We start from the raw sequence: 17,646 nt of genomic DNA on the forward strand, positions 1-17,646 counted from the left end.
CACTGACAGTAAATAGGAGGTTATAAAAATTACAAGTCAGGGGGGCTGGCAAACTTTCTGTAAAGGGCCAGACAGTACGTATTTTAGATTTTGTGGGTCAAACAGTGCCTGTCTCAACTACTCAGCTCTTCCGTTGAAGTGCAAAAGTAGCCACAGACAATAGGAAAGTGAATAGAGATGGATGTGTTCCAATAAAACTTTATTTACAAAAACATGCAGTTTGTTGGCACCTTTGTCTAATTCCTAGGTTTGGAGGATGGGGGTACAGTGCTAGAAGGAGGGATCGAAGGGGGAAAAGAATGAGGCGCCTGACAGGCAGGAAGAGGGCAGACTCCAGTAGGCTTTGGATGCCTTCTACGGGCAGAACTGTGGGGGTAATTCTGCAGGTGATCAGGGGTCACCCGAGGGTTAAGCAGATAGTAACGTCATCTGATTTGCAGTTTTTAAAGATTTTGGCATCAGGGTAGAGACGGTGTGTGGCCTAAGAGGCTGAGTTTTGGTGGTGGAACTGTTAAGGGCAGCTGGGATACAGGACACAGGAGGCTGTGGGTACAGCAAGGCGTTCGGCTCTGGATACTGTGACATGAAGGTACTGGAGACAACGGAATGGCTTCCTGGCAGAGGGATTTGATATATTGTCAGAAACATGGATCTGGGGCTCAGGAGAGAAATTTCATCTGGAAACAGACACTTGGCCTATTTCGGATAGGAAAGAATGAGGGAGCCCTGATGTGCAAAATAAATAATCAGTCCAAGAGGGCACCCTGGAAGAGCCAACTTTAAAAAGACACACAGGGGCGCCTGGGTGGCGCAGTCGGTTAAGCGTCCGACTTCAGCCAGGTCACGATCTCGCACTCCGTGAGTTCGAGCCCCGCGTCAGGCTCTGGGCTGATGGTTGGGAGCCTGTTTCTGATTCTGTGTCTCCCTCTCTCTCTCTGCCCCTCCCCCGTTCATGCTCTGTCTCTCTCTGTCCCAAAAATAAATAAACGTTGAAAAAAAAAATTAAAAAAAAAATTCTCTAAAAAGACGCACAGAAGAAAGGGAGATGGAACTCAGAAAATGAGAGCAGATCCTGGGCCAAGGACCAATTTCTCGCACAACATAATATCACGACAGTTTGGACTCGTGGAGCACCTCTCCTGTCTCCCAATTATTTTTCTCTAAAAATGGTGCACTTCTGGGCTTCCATTTTGACACTCCCCTGGGGTATTCTGCCGTGCTTCTCAATTCAGAATGTGCACATGAATCACCCGGGAATCTTATTAAAATGCATATTCTGATTTAGGAGGTCTAGAGTGGGGTCTGAGACTGCATTTCTCACTAACTTTCTAGTGATGCACATACTGTTGGTTCATGGACCACACTGGGAGAAACGAGGGAAGCAAGCTTGGAGCCCTCCAACACCGAGCTGAGGGAGCTTGTCTCCTCAAATCCTTAAGAAGGAGAAGAAAACTATAACCAGAGAGCAGGTTTTTGTTTTTCTTTTCCTTTCGTTTTTTGCATACTGTATCACTAAGTTTCTTATTTTTTTAAGTCGAGGTATAATTGATATACCTTGTATTGGTCTCAAGACGGACAACGTAATGATTCGATATTTGCAGATATTGTGAAACGATCACAATAAATCTAGTTAATATCCATCAGCACACACAGTTGCAGATTTCGTTTCTTGTGATGAGAACGTTTAAGGCCTGTTCCCTTAGCAACTTTCTAACATGCACTATAGTATGATTAATTGTAGCTGCCAGGCTGTACATTCCATCCCCCAGAAAGCATGCTTTTCAATTGATCAACTCTACGGGTTATAGACATGCAAATTATTTGATAGTTATCAATAATCTCATAAATACTCTTTCTTTTTTTTTTTTTTTTAATTTTTTTTTTCCAACGTTTATTTATTTTTTTTGGGACAGAGAGAGACAGAGCATGAATGGGGGAGGGGCAGAGAGAGAGGAAGACACAGAATCGGAAACAGGCTCCAGGCTCTGAGCCATCAGCCCAGAGCCTGACTCGGGGCTCGAACTCACGGACCGCGAGATAGTGACCTGGCTGAAGTCGGATGCTTAACCGACTGCGCCACCCAGGCACCCCATAAATACTCTTTCAAACTACAGTTTTCATCTTTTCTCTAGTTAAACCTTTACACTGCCTCCCGAGTAATAAAAATGGCATGAGTTCAATCTCTCGTTATGTAGAACCTAGGTGTGGCGGACAGCACAAAACATGGGGTCAGAAGACCAGGGTTCGAATCCCAGCTCCACTACTAACCATCATTTCCCATCAGGGAAGCCACAGGGCAGAGCGACGGGCAACCCAACCTCCTAAGGTTGTCCTGAAGAGTAGGTGAATTTGCGGCAAGCACTTGGACCAATCCTAGTAAATGAGACATGCTACCCAAGTATCTGTTAGGTAAATAAATTAAGTATATTGATTTTGTTTCCCTCCCTTATAAAAAGGGCCAGGACTACATTGATGCTGAGGACATTTCCTATTCCAACATTCAATGACATTCCATGCTTAAAGGTCCTTAGCTAGTTCATTACACCGGTACACTTCCCAAACAGCCAGAAGATGACTGTGGCTGTCTTAAATGTGCACAGGTAAAAGAAAAACTTTCTGGGGTTTAAAGAGTTATAAAAAAGAACTAGCCAGCCAAACAAGATGCTTTGCCTCTCATTAACGGAGATGTCAAGGGCCGTATCTATCTGGTCTGGTTACTCGGAGTTTGAACGTACGGGCACATGCAGTGTTCCTGAGATCCAAGCCTCTGAGACAGGCGTCGCCTAACACAAATGGAGGACAGCTCCGAGCAGTCCCAGCGCTTTGGTCTGTCACCGAGTTTGGTCAGACTCTGGGTTTTCCTCATTGGTGCAGAGGAGATCTTTAAACTCAAAAGCCTCAGATCCCACACATCCTTTGCGCACCTAAATTCGAGTTGCTGTTAATAAACATCGTGACTCCTCTCAATCTGTCTTCAGGCTTTCTCCAGAAGAACAAACTATTTCGGCCCTCTTCCAGCAAGATAAAAGGAAGCAAGAACCACGAGCCTTTGGAGTGGAAATTGAAGCATGCAAAATGGAGGTCAGATGCTGCATGCTTAGTGGAGTACAATTTAATGTTTTTCCTGTAAGTCATTAATCGAACAAAAAAGAATATTAAAAATTTTTTTTTTATATTTTTAAGTAATCTCTACACCCAGTGTGGGGCTCGAATTCACAACCCTGAGATCAAGAGTCGCACATTTGGCTGCCTGAGCCAGCCAGGCACTCCACAGAAGAATAGTTTGTAAACTATCAGTGTTCTTTAAATGTATGACCAGCTGGGTTGTTTTACTTCTGAAATCATGGTTTATGTGTGGGAATTCATGCAAGGCAATATAATGGGATTTTAATGCATGCTAAATTTAATAATATATGTTTTATAGGCATTTATCTAAATAAGTTGGCAAAATGTTTTTTTAATTTTTTTTTTTTTTAAATTTTTTTTTTCAACGTTTATTTATTTTTGGGACAGAGAGAGAGCATGAACGGGGGAGGGGCAGAGAGAGAGGGAGACACAGAATCCGAAACAGGCTCCAGGCTCCGAGCCATCAGCCCAGAGCCTGACGCGGGGCTCGAACTCACAGACCGCGAGATCGTGACCTGGCTGAAGTCGGACGCGTAACCGACTGCGCCACCCAGGCGCCCCGAAATTTTTTAATGTTTATTTATGAGAGAGGGAGAGAGAGAGCCAGCATGAGTGGGGGAGGGGCACAGAGAGAGGGAGACACAGAATCTGAAGCAGGCTCCAGGCTCCAAGCTGTCAGCACAGAGCCTGACACAGGGCTTGAACCCATGACCTGAGACGAAGTCAGACGCTTAACTGACTGAGCCACCCAGGAGCCCCGGCAAAAACATTTTTTAATAAAAATGAACTAATAATATGTTGGCGTCTACATCCTTTCTCATTTAACAAAACAACAATATTATGAGGAAGTTAAGGCAAAGAAGCGAGGTGACTGGATACTTATTCCAGGATTTTCTGCCTCTGTTTTTTTTTTTTTAATACTGATTCAAATAATTCACATACTTCCAAAGGAATATTTTTAAGTGGTCCCTATTTTTCACAAAAAATGCAATAGACTACAAATGGTATTGAAATCACTGTTGTTTTTAGTAAAGATAAAAATGATATTCAAGCAGCAGGCCACAAAACATTTCTTTAAGTTCAAGTTCCCTATGACGCAACGCAAAACACTGTTTTTGTTTTCCCCATAGTTCTAAGTTCAATGTCGTCCACATGATAGGTACTCAGGAAATGTCTCTTTACAAGAAACAGAGAATGAATGTAGAAATAAGTGCCATGTATGTATTTTCCTCCTACAAAATCTTTGCAGATAAAGAGACAAGAGGAAAATACAGCTACTCTTCCCAGTAATAATACTATATTGGTACACTACTTTCAAAGGAGAAAATCACCCAGGAAAATTGCCATCATTTGGGGCTTACCATGCTGGACAACTGGTTCTCCTAATGGCTCCCCAGCAATTAGGATGAAGTGGTTTCTCTCAGGATCCTCAAGTCAAGGAAGAAAACATCAAACAATAAACATGCATACTTTTGAATGTCAAATTAGAAACAATTTGAAGCCGACATGCTGGCCAAATGGACAATGTTCCTAATTCCTCTTTTTTAAGTTTTATTTACTTAAGTAAGCTCTGCAGCCCTCGTGGGGCTCGAACTCAGAACCCTGAGATCAAGAGTCACATGCTCCTCCGACAGAGCTGGCCGGATGCCCTGGAAACACTTATTCCTTAAGATGATTGGTAGCAATCAGCACTCAAGACTAAGCCCAAACCACCAAAAGGTTAATCTTCTCAGATAAAGGAGAATGCAAATTAAGATTTTCTTCAACCGGGAACACCTTTAAGACAAACTATGTAATTTACTTATCTTATTACAGTGTTTATAACCTCCCATTAACAATTTTTAAAAGGGAGGATTATGCAAATCCAAAAGTAAGATTTTATTACTTTTGACATTTCTTCATGTAAAACGTGCCCCAGAAATGTTGCACTAAACAGAACCTTATAAAAACATCCAAGTGGCATCTGCTCAGGTAAATTTCTCTCCCAAAGAGTCCTGTTATATTAAAGTCTCCAAAAGTTTTTCTTTAGAGGGGAGCCTGGGTGGCTCTGTCGGTTAAGCATCTGACTCTTGGTTTTGGTTCAGGTCATGATCTCACAGTTTCGTGGGCTTGAGCCCTGCATCGGGCTCAGAGCCTGCTTGGGATTCATTCTCTCTCTCTCTCTCTCTCTCTCTCTCTCTCTCTGCCCTTCCTCAACTCACGCTGTCTCTGTCTCCCCCAAAATATAAATAAATAAACTTAAAAAAGTTTTTCGTTAGAATTAAGATTAGGTTTTTTTCCCCGAAACTGAAAAAAGTAGTAATTATAATATCCAGTGTGAGTGTGGATGCAGGGGAAGATACACGTTTATATCTTTGGCAGATTTTTAAAAAAAAAATTTTTTTTCAACGTTTTTATTTATTTTTGGGACAGACAGAGACAGAGCATGAACGGGGGAGGGGCAGAGAGAGAGGGAGACACAGAATAGGAAACAGGCTCCAGGCTCCGAGCCATCAGCCCAGAGCCCGACGCGGGGCTCGAACTCACAGACCGTGAGATCGTGACCTGGCTGAAGTCGGACGCTTAACCGACTGCGCCACCCAGGCGCCCCTCTTTGGCAGATTTTTAATTGACACATCAATCCTTCCAGAGAACACTCTGAAAATATGACTCCAAGCCCCCAGTATCACTGATGTCCTCTGACCCAGTAATGCCAGAGAAACCAGCAGAAGACCCCCTCCCCCACCACACTTGTGAGAAATAGTAACTGTTGTAAGCCATCAGGGTTTAGGGTGATTTGTTAACCACTAATAGACAACTGAACAGTATGTAATTCTTTTCAGGCACCTCTTAGGTTAATCTCATTTAGAATAAAATCATAAATAAAGCAATAATGATCAGGTACTTTAAAATAAAGCCTTCAGAAATGGTTTAAAACTTCACCTTACCCTAATAATATAGCATATTTCTAAATGTGTGATATAGTATACTACATATTACATTTATATGCTTCTAATACAAAGCTCTTTTGGGGCGCCTGGGTGGCGCAGTCGGTTACGCGTCCGACTTCAGCCAGGTCACGATCTCGCGGTCCGTGAGTTCGAGCCCCGCGTCGGGCTCTGGGCTGATGGCTCAGAGCCTGGAGCCTGTTTCCGATTCTGTGTCTCCCTCTCTCTCTGCCCCTCCCCCGTTCATGCTCTGTCTCTCTCTGTCCCAAAAATAAATAAAAAACGTTGGAAAAAAAAAAAAAAAAGCTCTTTTTAGAAAATTAATTTAATATTTTTTTAAGTTTTAATTTTTTTTATTTTTGAGAGCGTGTGTGTGCGCAAGTGGGAGAGGGACAGAGTAAAAGAGAGAGGGAGAGAGAGAGAATCTCAAGCAGACTCTGCACTGTCAGTGTGGAACCCAATGTGGGGCTTGAACCCATGAACCTTGAGATCATGACCTGAGCCAAAATCAAGAGTCGGACGCTTAACCGACTGAGCCACCCAGGTGCCCCCCTAATACAAAGCTCTTTAATTGGAAATCATTGTAATGTTACTAGTACCAGAAAACTTATCACTGGATTCAATAAAAATAATGAATTCTTTAAAACTTCCATGTAGTAAACACACACACACACAAACTCCTATTATACAGGACTCACACTGGTTTCTCCTTCTGCCTCCAACTTTAAAATATTAAAAGGCAATTTGGGTACAATGATTTCTGCAGAAGTCTTAACTTACTCCCTACAGTCCCAGGGCTGGTGTCATTTAGTACATCTACCCAGGGGATGCTTTGTGGTTATCAGGTCTATAAGTCAGAGCTGGAAGACAGAAGAGTGCTACTATAGAGGAATACAAGAAAATAGCTTAACGTCCATGATGGAAATGGAAAAAAAAAAAAAACCAACTATGGAAAACAGGCACAGAAGCTTAGAACTTAGTCTAGGACCACTTACTGTAGAAGCCAACAGGCTCTAAAGACATCATCATACTTTACAGCTCAGGACAATAATACACACGCTGATGATCCAAGGAAAGGGTAGGGTTTCTATCTGAAGTGATTTCTTTTTCTTCAATATCCTGTTTAAATGACTAAAAATTCAACTTAAAAAAATGCAGTTATCAACAAAGATTTATTTCCGAAGAGCTCTGGAGTGGTGAAACTTTAGTGTGAATCAACGGACATTTGAAGGAAAAGTTAGAAAAATAGTTCTGATCCTCCGGACTACACCATGTATAATTTAATCGGAAAGACGTCACTGCATAGTGTTTTGAAGTGCTTTTTCAGAGACACGCTTGAGTTTTAGGGTCAGGAGGCAGAGGGGAAAGGGTTGGGGGTTAGGGAAAGGGGGAGAGGAAAGGCCGACCTAGTGTGCCATGCATGCACCGACTCCTCAGAATGTTTCTTTCTCTTCCTTCTTTCTTTCTTCCTTTCTTCCTTTCTTCCTTTCTTCCTTTCTTTTTCTTTTCTTTCTTAAGAATGTAAGTTTCTTAATTCAGACAATGCTTCTGTTGTGGATGGCAGAATATTCCACAGTTTACACATTTAGGATGGTGATAAAAGTTTAAAAATAAAAGTGTTGCTTCTTTTGATATTATTCAGATAAAATGATGACTTTCCATTTATAATTTGGACAGTAAAATAAAAGGCCCTGACATTTGATCTGAAATGAAAAATGGTTTCACTGCAGGGTGTTGAGGAGTTCAGCACTTTGCTTTTCCATTTCAGAAACCTTAAGGATGGTCCAAGCTTTCTTTAATGCCTTTTCCACAAAATTAACCTCTCAGTAGCCCCTTCTCCTCTATGCTAAACCAGATGTTTGATGTCCTTTTCTTGTTTCCTAAATGTATCTTTTTTTCTGTCCTTACCTAGCCCTCTTTTGTGAAAGCTTATAATCTTTCTGGATATTCAGTAGAGTGCCAATGTGGTTACAAGCCCCTATCTTGAAAAGTCCTCGTCTACAGTGACCTTGTGTAGAGTGTCAAATGATGAAGATCATGCACAAGGAAGGAGAATGAACAGCTGCTTCAGACATGAGTCCCTGTGAGGACCTAAGTAAATGCTTTTTGGGGTTTGATGAAAAGACCCCATAGAAAGATGACAGAGGCCCACTTACGGCTTCATATCTAATTACCCCAATGGAAGGTCATGATCTTTTAGGGCCCAGACCATGTCTTTTACTTTGGTGAATCTTCTCAGACTCCTTAGTTCAGAGTTAGACCCTTCTGGGTTTACTGAATAACTTACGTTTACAAATTGCTCATTATCTCATAAATATTATCACCAAGACATGCCTTGAGTTTCACTGATACTGACAATAAACGATCAACACCCAGCTGAAGGCCCTATGATTCATTTAAGGTGCTGATAACTTCTACTAGTCTTGAGGATGTCCTCATAGTTGGATTGATTCTGAAGCTGGAGATGGCAGGAGGACTCTGAGGATGAATCTGAGAGCATGCTTTAGGTTTAAGGACACTTATTCTAGTGATACATTACCTGAAAACAACTACCAGAGAGAAACCGAGTTTTCGCATGACTTAACTGCATGCAGTCATTCTTACTGGATTTCACTGTCTACGCTTCTTAGGCCAATTGAAAGATAAAACAATGAACTATTGTCAGTTTTTACAAATTAATGGTCATGAATTATTACACATAAGTAAGCAAAAAAGTTGTCTCTGGTTTTCATAGGGTGTTTTATTTCTGTCTTTCAATCTTTAGTTTAACCAAATGTCGATCTGTATTAATTTTAGCAAGGTCCCCATGAATGGTGCCAGTTAAAGAGTACCATGACTCTCAAGTACTGTTTTGAGGGCAGCTAATGAAGAATTAATTGTCTACCTTGACAAACTACAAGTGAATTTGCTAATCCATGAGGCTAAGTGTTTCCTCAGCAGGACATCAATATAAACATACATCTAAAGGTGACATCGAGCCTTTCCTATCAAACCTATGTGCTCCTGATCAGGGAGCAATACTGGTGACAAGAGCACCAACTATGGGCCAAAGCAGCACAGGGACCCTTAGCCCCTGCAACAGAGTCTGTTCTAGGGTGACCAGAACCATCCAGGATTAAATACCCAGAGAAGCATGGAGCTGATCCTAATCTCTAAGAACTCTGAAAAAGCTAAGACTATTTTGAAGCCATTGTTGGGAGTCTGGGCTTCCTCCAAGAAGTCAGAGGGTCTGGCCTAAAGACTCTTAAATCTAGCATAAACCAAGCCCCATGTAGTTGCCATCTGCCGCGGAAGACTTCAGAGTAAGGGTCACAGAAGACAATCCACCCTCGGAAAGAAGGTGGTCCCTGAAGCCTAAAATGTGCTGACATAAGACAAGTCAAATGCTAAGATGGAGCAGGAAACCTGGGGACAGAAATGATGTGAATGACATCAACCCTTGCGTGCCCTCCTCTCCCACCCCAGAGGGTTGCTTACTCTAGAGGAAACCACCCATATGTGGTTAACCGGGAAGACAGGCATGATTGCGGAAGACTCAGAAGTAAGGAGTAGTGAAAATCCTAGGAGCCAGGGAGTATACCAAATCCTTCTTCTTATTCTTTATGTTTATTATTTTGGGGAGGGGGGGCAGAGAGAGGGGGAGAGAGGATCTGAAGTGGGCTCTGCACTGACAGCAGAGAGCCCGATGCGGGCCTCGAACTCACAAACTGTGAGATCGTGATCTGAGCCGAAGTCAGACGCTCAACCTACTGAGCTATCCAAGTGGCCCCCAAATCCTTATTCTTGACCACAACTCAGTGCAAATGGGATTAAGGGGAACATTAGGAAGTCATATCTTCCTTCTCTAATCCTCAAGCTTTAGTTCCACGTGAAGATAACCCTGGCCTGGGGCCTGGAGTGAATCAGAACACTTAAGAGGCTTTTTCTAGCTGTAGAAACTGCTATGTGCCCCGAACCTTACGGCCTAAAGTATGAATCCTCATTAGGTAACATATATCTGACATGACTCTCTGTTAAATTAGGTGTTTAGATCAGTGAACCTTCTGGCTACCATTATTGGGCACCCGTTACATACTAGACCAGGGGTTAGCATACTTTTCCTTGTAAAGAGCCAGAGAATAAGTATTCTAGGCTTTGTGGGTCATCTAGTCTCTGCTGCAAGCACTCAACTGTACCGTTGTGGTGTGAAAGCATCCACAAACAGAAAGGAATGGGCGTGGCTGTGATCCGACAAAACTTTATTTACAAAACCAGGTTTGAATTTGACCTACTGGACATAATTTACCAATCTCTGTGCTAGACCTAGAGTAGACTCTTGACATACGTAATCTCACATATTCTTTCTAGCAACTCTATGCAGGAGGCATCATTATTTCGATTTTGTAGACAACGAAACTGAATCTCAGAGAGGTTGAAAAACATCTCCAAAGTCACACAGCTAACAAATGGCAAGACCAAGATTCACACCTTCACGATCTCCTTCCCGTTGTAATCTAAGGGGGACTAACTATTTCTTTGTGGATAGAAGCATCATACACCCATTGAAATACTAATTTTTAACAATAATTTTCTCATAGAAATCTTTCTAATGCCTGGATGGCTCTGGCTATGTTCATACCCAGCAATAATTACAGAAGTCTACACAACAGAGTGGTGTCCCTGGAGCCACTGAACTGACGCTTTAGCCAACTCTTTGTTATCCCAGGCTGCCCCCTCTTCCCCCGCCCCCACCCCCCCCCAGCCCGCCGCCTTTCTGGCTCCCCTCAGCAACTCTTTCTGGTGGTTCATTCCAGTTTCCAAATCCTTGTCATCTGCAATGTGCCCTCTGCTAGATTATAGGAAGAATCGAGGCGTCAAGTTAAACCCAATAATGTGACAAACAAATCCACGACCAGTTGGCTCTGGTCTGTGTGCAGCTTCTGGGCCTCCTTCCTGCACTGGCCCGAAACCATTTCTGTGGGTCCAAAGTGGCAGTTTCAAACAGTTCAACCTAATAATCGAGGTGCATGGACCCCGATATGCACATTTTCTCTGGTGCTCATGAGGTTTCCCTTCTATTTACTCCATAGGTGAGCTGCCAAAAAAGCGGGCGAAGATGCCGTAATTCTTCAAATCCACTGCATTCCACAACACCGGGATCAGAGCGGCCCGAGGCAGGCAGATCGCCTCTCTGCCAGTCACCTGCACACCGAAGTCGTTTCCACCCCTACTTTTCAAAATTCATCTTGTCAGGAGCTTTTGCACAACCGTCTCTTCAATCCTCTTGATTAGAATGACACAAAGCCATCAGACTGGCTTAGCAGGCTCACAAGAGAGTGAGATAATCACTTAAGGGAATGAAATAGAAATATCGGAAACTCTAAGAAGCAGGGGTTCAACACCAAAGGACTATGAAACGCATCACATGCTCCTCTCAGTTCGACTTGCAAAGGGCTCGTTGTGAGCATGGAGATCTGTATTTATACTCCTAGATGGTTGATCCATTTTCACTGATGGCACAAACAAATCAATTGTATAAAGAAAGAAAATTAAGAGACAAAGAAGCACATGTTGCCTCCAGATTCAAATTTCTAGGGATAAACAATAGAGACTTCAGGCGATTCCTGACGATGAGGGATCGGCATTGATAAAACCTTAAAATAAACCAATAGAAATAATAGATGTTAATGAAAGGTGTTGACAAATTTGTGGCATAGTTTCTTTGCCTAAGGAAGACAGAACATTTTCCAGCCACACAGAAGAGGTAGTAGGCATTTACCTGTAAACTGGTAGAAAGTGCAATTTAAGAAAACAAAAGATTTTTAATACTTACCCTGTTCTGCACCTGGACACTGTCACCCTCCCCCAGCACTGCCGTGTGATGAGGTTCTATTTTTTGTTGTGCATCATCAGGCCCTACAAAAGAGATGAGCCACAAAACTGAATGTTCTTTATAGGACGTTTATCATATGGTTACAAATTTGGTTAACTAGATAGCGCCATAATTTTTGTTTCAACCTCAGAAATAAGAGACTTAGGAATCTTGGGATGGTATGGTTTCAAATGTCATTAGGGAAACACACGTATAACTGCACCATGAGCTTCTCCTTTTAACATTTTAATGACTTCACTGAATTAAAAAACAACAACACTGTTCAGAGGTGGGGACTTGGCATATGACAAAGGGTTCATGGCACAAAAAAGATGAAGGACCTCCGTCCCCGAAGCGGTGGCATGCCGGTCAACGTTTAAAAGGGGCTTTGGGAGAGAAGTGGGAGAATGAGGCCGATTTTCGGTGTGTGCTCATTTCCGTGGTGGAAATGCTCCCACCGCGGCCGATTTCAAGCTACCGACTTGAGGCCAGGGAAGAGGTGCGCAATCGGCTCCCGCGAGCCGGCAACAGCCGGCCCCAGTGCACCTCTAAAGGTTCCTTCTGTACTGAAAATTCAGGTCAACAGAAGTAAACAATAGAACTCCACTGACTTTCTACTCATGCACGGGTCTGGCAATGAAACAGAGGTCTGGCAGTCTAAGAATAATCTCATTTAGATCTCAGTTAATATCTTTAACTGTGATATGGAGAAGCATTTTATTAAGTGTGCTTTATGGAGATTCCCCGGGAGCAACGGATCGTGTCTTTTATCTTCGACTCATTCATACACAACACCCATGTACATTATGCACACGGTCTACTCCTGGCCCCTCATTTTGTCATGCAGATGTTCCATCATACGTAAGCCAAAACAACTTATAAAGCCCCTTCACTGCCTTTACGGAGGGAGCTGGCAAAAGGCAGTTCTCAAATAAGGCTGAATTGAGATCCTCTGTACCTCCAAGCAGGAGAGCTTGCTTGACTGTCGTGTTCACCAGTCTGGGAGCAAATCTGGATTTAGATATCAGGGGTTCATGTTTTTCTAACAGCGTCAATCCTAACTTTACGCGGAGCCCGATTTCTGCCCACACTCTTTGCTGTTGTTCTAGGAGAGGAACCACAAGGCTGATTCTGAAGAGGCCATATGATTGATATGTCTCAGCCTAGGCAGACAGTTTTTACAGACACTAGGGTCAGGTTTCCAGGTCTGTCATTGTAAATGTAACTTGCTTCTGTATTATTTTATGGAATGGTGTTTTTAATGTTTATTTTTGAGAGAGAGAGAGAGAGAGAGAGAGAGAGGAGAGAGAGAAACATAAGCATGCGCACATGAGCACAGGAGGGGCAGAAAGAGAGAATCTCAGGCCAACTCAGAGCTTGATCTCAGGAACTGAATCACGAGATCATGACCTGAGCCAAAATCAAGACAGCTTCTATATTCCTATCATCTCTATGTCATTTCACCCACCTGGTTATCTCCTGAACCTAAAATAAGTCTCAAAGAAAAGAAACTTTATTGTTTCTGCCTACTTTCAATTATAAACGGAGCCAAATCAGATAATAAATAGTTTCCATTGAGAAGCTTCGCCAAGAATGTTAAATCTAATAGCGCAGTTAAGGAAGATTTAACTGAAAACAATTGAATTGCAAATATTTTTGTTTGCCTAAACAGTCCTCAAAGGGCAAAATACTTTAAAACATATTTTCAAGTTAGTGCTGCAGCTTCAGTGTGTGATTGATCGCGGGGCAACTCTCCCCCATATGCCAGATTGCCTTTCTCTTCTCTTTATAAGAACTGCTGCCGCAGGGCTAGCCATTTCAGACATTCTGGCACTTCCAGTAGAGTCTGATATCATCGATTTTATAGGCACGAAGCTCTCTCATCTGATGCAATCAGGGTCATTAACTGAAAAAGACAATCAACTGCCTCCAACATTTTAAATTAAACTTTTAAAATGTTTATTTATTTTGAGAGAGAGAGAGAGAAAGTGTGTGCAGGGGAGGAGCAGGGAGAGAGGGAGAGAGAGATGCCCAAGGAGGTTGTACACTGTCAGTGTACAGCCTGACACGGGGCTTGATCCCACGATGCAGGGCTCGATCCCATGAACCATGAGACCACGACCTGAGCCGAAATCTAGAGTCAGACGCTTAACCGACTGAGCCACCCAGGTGCCCCTCCACATTTTAAAGTGTAAATGTGCATACATTTGCCAATATTTAGAAATACAGTGAAAGTTAGTTCGCTGATTAGATTGAAGCACTGTCTTTCTAAAGCAGAACTATAATGACTATAACCACTGAAATCCTTCTAGATGATTTGTTTCCCCCAATCTTTTTCGGTCATTTTCCCCATACGTTAGCAATTCACTTTTACAAAGCATTTGACTTCGTGGTTCTAGAAATACCAACTTTTTTAATGCTTACTTCATTAATTTACATGTGGTTTCACTGAACCACATAATTGCAATTATTACTGCAACTGGCCTAACAGATCTGAGAACAAGCACAGCTGCCTTGAAGTGCACTTGAATTTGGCCTGAAGGAGTAGCGATGGGCTGGCAGACCAGGGTTGCTGATCACCCTGGGTGTCCAAGAACCTCACGCCACATGTTTCTGTGAAATGAGCACATTGCTTAGTCCAGTTCATTCTAGGTAAGTGTAGGTCAATTCGGAGGGCTTCTGGTGTTTCTGCACCTCTACTGAGATCCGGGGGCTGTGTCAAACTTAATACTCCCCAGAACCAGAAGCAAAGGGCTGAGCACATACTAAGCATGAATAATTACTTATTTAAATAAGTCTGAAACATCTCACTACCCGCATAAGCCAGTTAGGTGTCATTTCAATAACCACAAATATTTTTAGATTTCTAAATATATTAAGTTTATTTTTGAGCGAGAGTGAGAGAGAGAGAGAGAGAGAGAGAGAGAGAGACAGAGTGTGAGTGGGGGAGGGACAGAGCGAGAGGGAGACACAGAATCTGAAGCAGGCTCCATGCTCCAAGCTGTCAGCACAGAGCCCAAAGTGGGGCTCAAACCCACAAACCATGATATCCTGACCTGAGCTCAAGTCGGACACTTAACCAACTGAGCCACTCAGGCACTCCTCTAAATCTATTTTCTAGGCCCAAACAGTATACCTGATGCTGGCCCCTTTAGGAGGCTGACATCCAAGCCGTAGGGATATAGGATATGAGTTGCTCTCCCCTTTGATATCTGTGTCAATGTGGAACGTCATTCTCATCTCGGCTGCAGGCAAGGGACTCGGTGTTAGTATCCTGGGGATTTATTGGCTTTCTGCCTATGTGGTTTTTAGTTTCTGAGTTTTAAAAATCATATACTGCACATATTTCAGCTGAGGGCTGGGCAAAGGACCTGTTAACTCTGTAAAAGATTGTCGTCGGAGATCTCCGGCCATCTCTAACGTTAAAGCCTCCACCTGTCCTTTTTCACAATCTACCAGTGTCCGTCTTTTAAGAACTTCCTGCATCAATTAATATTCTTTGAGTCCTCCTACATCTCCATTTTATGGAATCTCTCCAGATTACTTTCTCAACCCAAACTGCAGTCTATTTATTCCAGCCCCATGCACATTTATAACATCGATTCCAACAGAACGGAGGTACAGGACATTTTGGAAAAGACAATTACTTGCTTATCAGTTCCTGCCATCTGTGGCCGGCTGGTGCCATCCTGGCTTTAAACGCAAGATTAAACTGAGGCAGTTAAATCAGAAAGTGTTTTCTAGATTCTCTCTTACAGATTTTATACGTCAGTACATACTTAATAACCATCTCTGCTTTGTCTTTTTTCCTTTGATGATTTGTTCTTGCCCTTTTGTTTTTCTCATGAACATCTCTATTAGGGGGGTGGGTAGGAGGAAAAGAAGGAGATAAAATTCAATTGAGGTCATTTGGCCAGTCACTCATTGGCTACAGCCGAGTCCCAAGAGGCCAGTTATGCGAGCTGGATTCTCTCCACGGTCCAGTTTACCCTGGACAGATGCAAGTTCGTTCCAACGCTACAGACCGTGACCCCATTTCCTGCCAGATGTTTTGCACTTGTGGCCCATGGTCATGAGAGGTGACCAGGCCAGTGAATAGAAACGACTCCGGAAACTCCTGCCTCACCTCAAGAAAAACAAGTGGATGTACCGGTCATTCTTATCCCTCCAATTGCTGAGCTTTTCACTTGTTTAATTCTTGGACTGAAGGTCTGTCAGGAAACAAGGCTGAAACTACTGACTAAAACAGGTTTTGAATGCCAGAGGGGAGGAGGTGGGGGGGGGGGATGGGCAAAATGAGTGAAGGGGAGGGGGAGGTACAGGCTTCCAGTTATGGAATGAATCAGTCACAAGGATGGAAGGCACGGCACAGGGAATACAGTCAGTGGTGGCACAATGGTGACAGACGGCAGGTACAGGTGTGGCGAGCACAGTATCACCTGCAGACCAGGTGAATCACTGCTATCCACCTGAAACTAACGTAACATTGTGTGTCAACCATACCTCAATTTAATGAAAACAGGTTTCAAAGATGATTTGTTCATTTTTCTCCGTTTCATCCTCCACACCACCATTTAAACCAAAATAAAATATGACCTGTTGTAGAGTCCAGAAGCTAAGAAAGGTTTTTACATTCTTAAATGGTTGAAAAATATCAAAACAAAGGCATTGCATGACCCGTGAAAAATCTATGAACTTCACATTTCCGTGGCCATCGAGTTTTATTAGAATAGCCACCCCAACTGCTCACATATCGCTGTGGCCACTTTTGTGCTACAAGGGCAAGAATGAGTCGTTGCAACTAAAACTGTATGGTCCACGAAAGACAATAATATTTATTATCTGGCCCTTTGTAACAAGTTTGCTGCCCCTGCCCTTTCTCCTTCTACACAGGCATTTCTGGTATCCTTATCACCTCAGAATTCACATGCTTTATTACTTTCCATTTGTGCAGATTATTTTGTTGCTCTTGAAACCACAAGTCAATGGCGCTACCTCCATAAAAATGGTTTTTACTCTCCATTTGTATAAAGTTCTTTGTGACAGTCAAGATTTTCAAAAGATCATAAGACAAATGATGCTTCATCTCTTCCAGATGGTGAACATAGTTTACGTGTGATCCTTGTGATACCACTACATTTTTTCCATCCTTTTTCAGATGCTAAAATAAATGAATTTTGCTTCTGGCCCATCACTGAAATGCTATTCAGTGAAAGAGGAACTAAGGCCATTTTTACTGTTATAAAATCAAAATACATGGTTCGTGTTACCACTATTTTCCAGAAAAATAATTTGAGGCGACTGAAGCCCCCTTTTGGAGATTATAAAGAATGGTTTAAGTGGTTCTGGGTATCACCTTCAAGTCTAGAGCAGATGTCATCAATAAAGCAGCTGTCTGGGGCTGGCAGTGTATCACCCACGGAGATGGCCACGTCAGGGTCACAGGAAGACCACTGACGGCTGAGGCCGCTAGCCTGCGGGAGACGGGGTGGAGGGCACCCAAGCCCAGAAGGTCTCCGAAATGACAGTGTTGGCCTGCCCCACCCCCACCCCACCACCCATCGCTGTCACGAGGGGCAGGGAAGAGCCGAGAGGAGGCTGGTTCCCTTACTTTACATTGTCCCAGAAGCACAGCCCGAGATGTTGAAGTACGAGTTTATCTGGCAGGTGGACACAGGAAACAACAGGCCAGGAACCGAGTCAGGTAAGGGAGACAGGACAGACCAGTGTCATCAGGCATGT

General features: G+C 43.0%; 1 protein-coding gene across 4 annotated transcripts in view; it reads right to left on the minus strand.

Moving 5' to 3' along the window:
- The window catches only part of PIR (pirin), a 90,562-nt gene that overhangs the window by 1,148 nt on the left and 71,768 nt on the right, over window positions 1-17,646 (minus strand). For 2 of the 4 annotated variants that reach the window (XM_030304782.1, XM_030304781.1), the window contains exons 8-9: window positions 11,866-11,948; window positions 4,488-4,554 (exon numbers count right to left, since the gene is read on the minus strand). In XM_030304782.1, the coding sequence (XP_030160642.1) occupies window positions 4,488-4,554; window positions 11,866-11,948 (150 nt within the window). Of the gene's footprint in view, window positions 1-4,487; window positions 4,555-10,797; window positions 11,687-11,865; window positions 11,949-17,646 lie in introns of those variants that run through there. The other 2 variants (XM_030304784.1, XM_030304785.1) reach the window with 2 other exon arrangements.

This window comes from Lynx canadensis, chromosome X (assembly GCF_007474595.2).
Source record: "Lynx canadensis isolate LIC74 chromosome X, mLynCan4.pri.v2, whole genome shotgun sequence".
NCBI lineage: Eukaryota > Metazoa > Chordata > Mammalia > Carnivora > Felidae > Lynx > Lynx canadensis.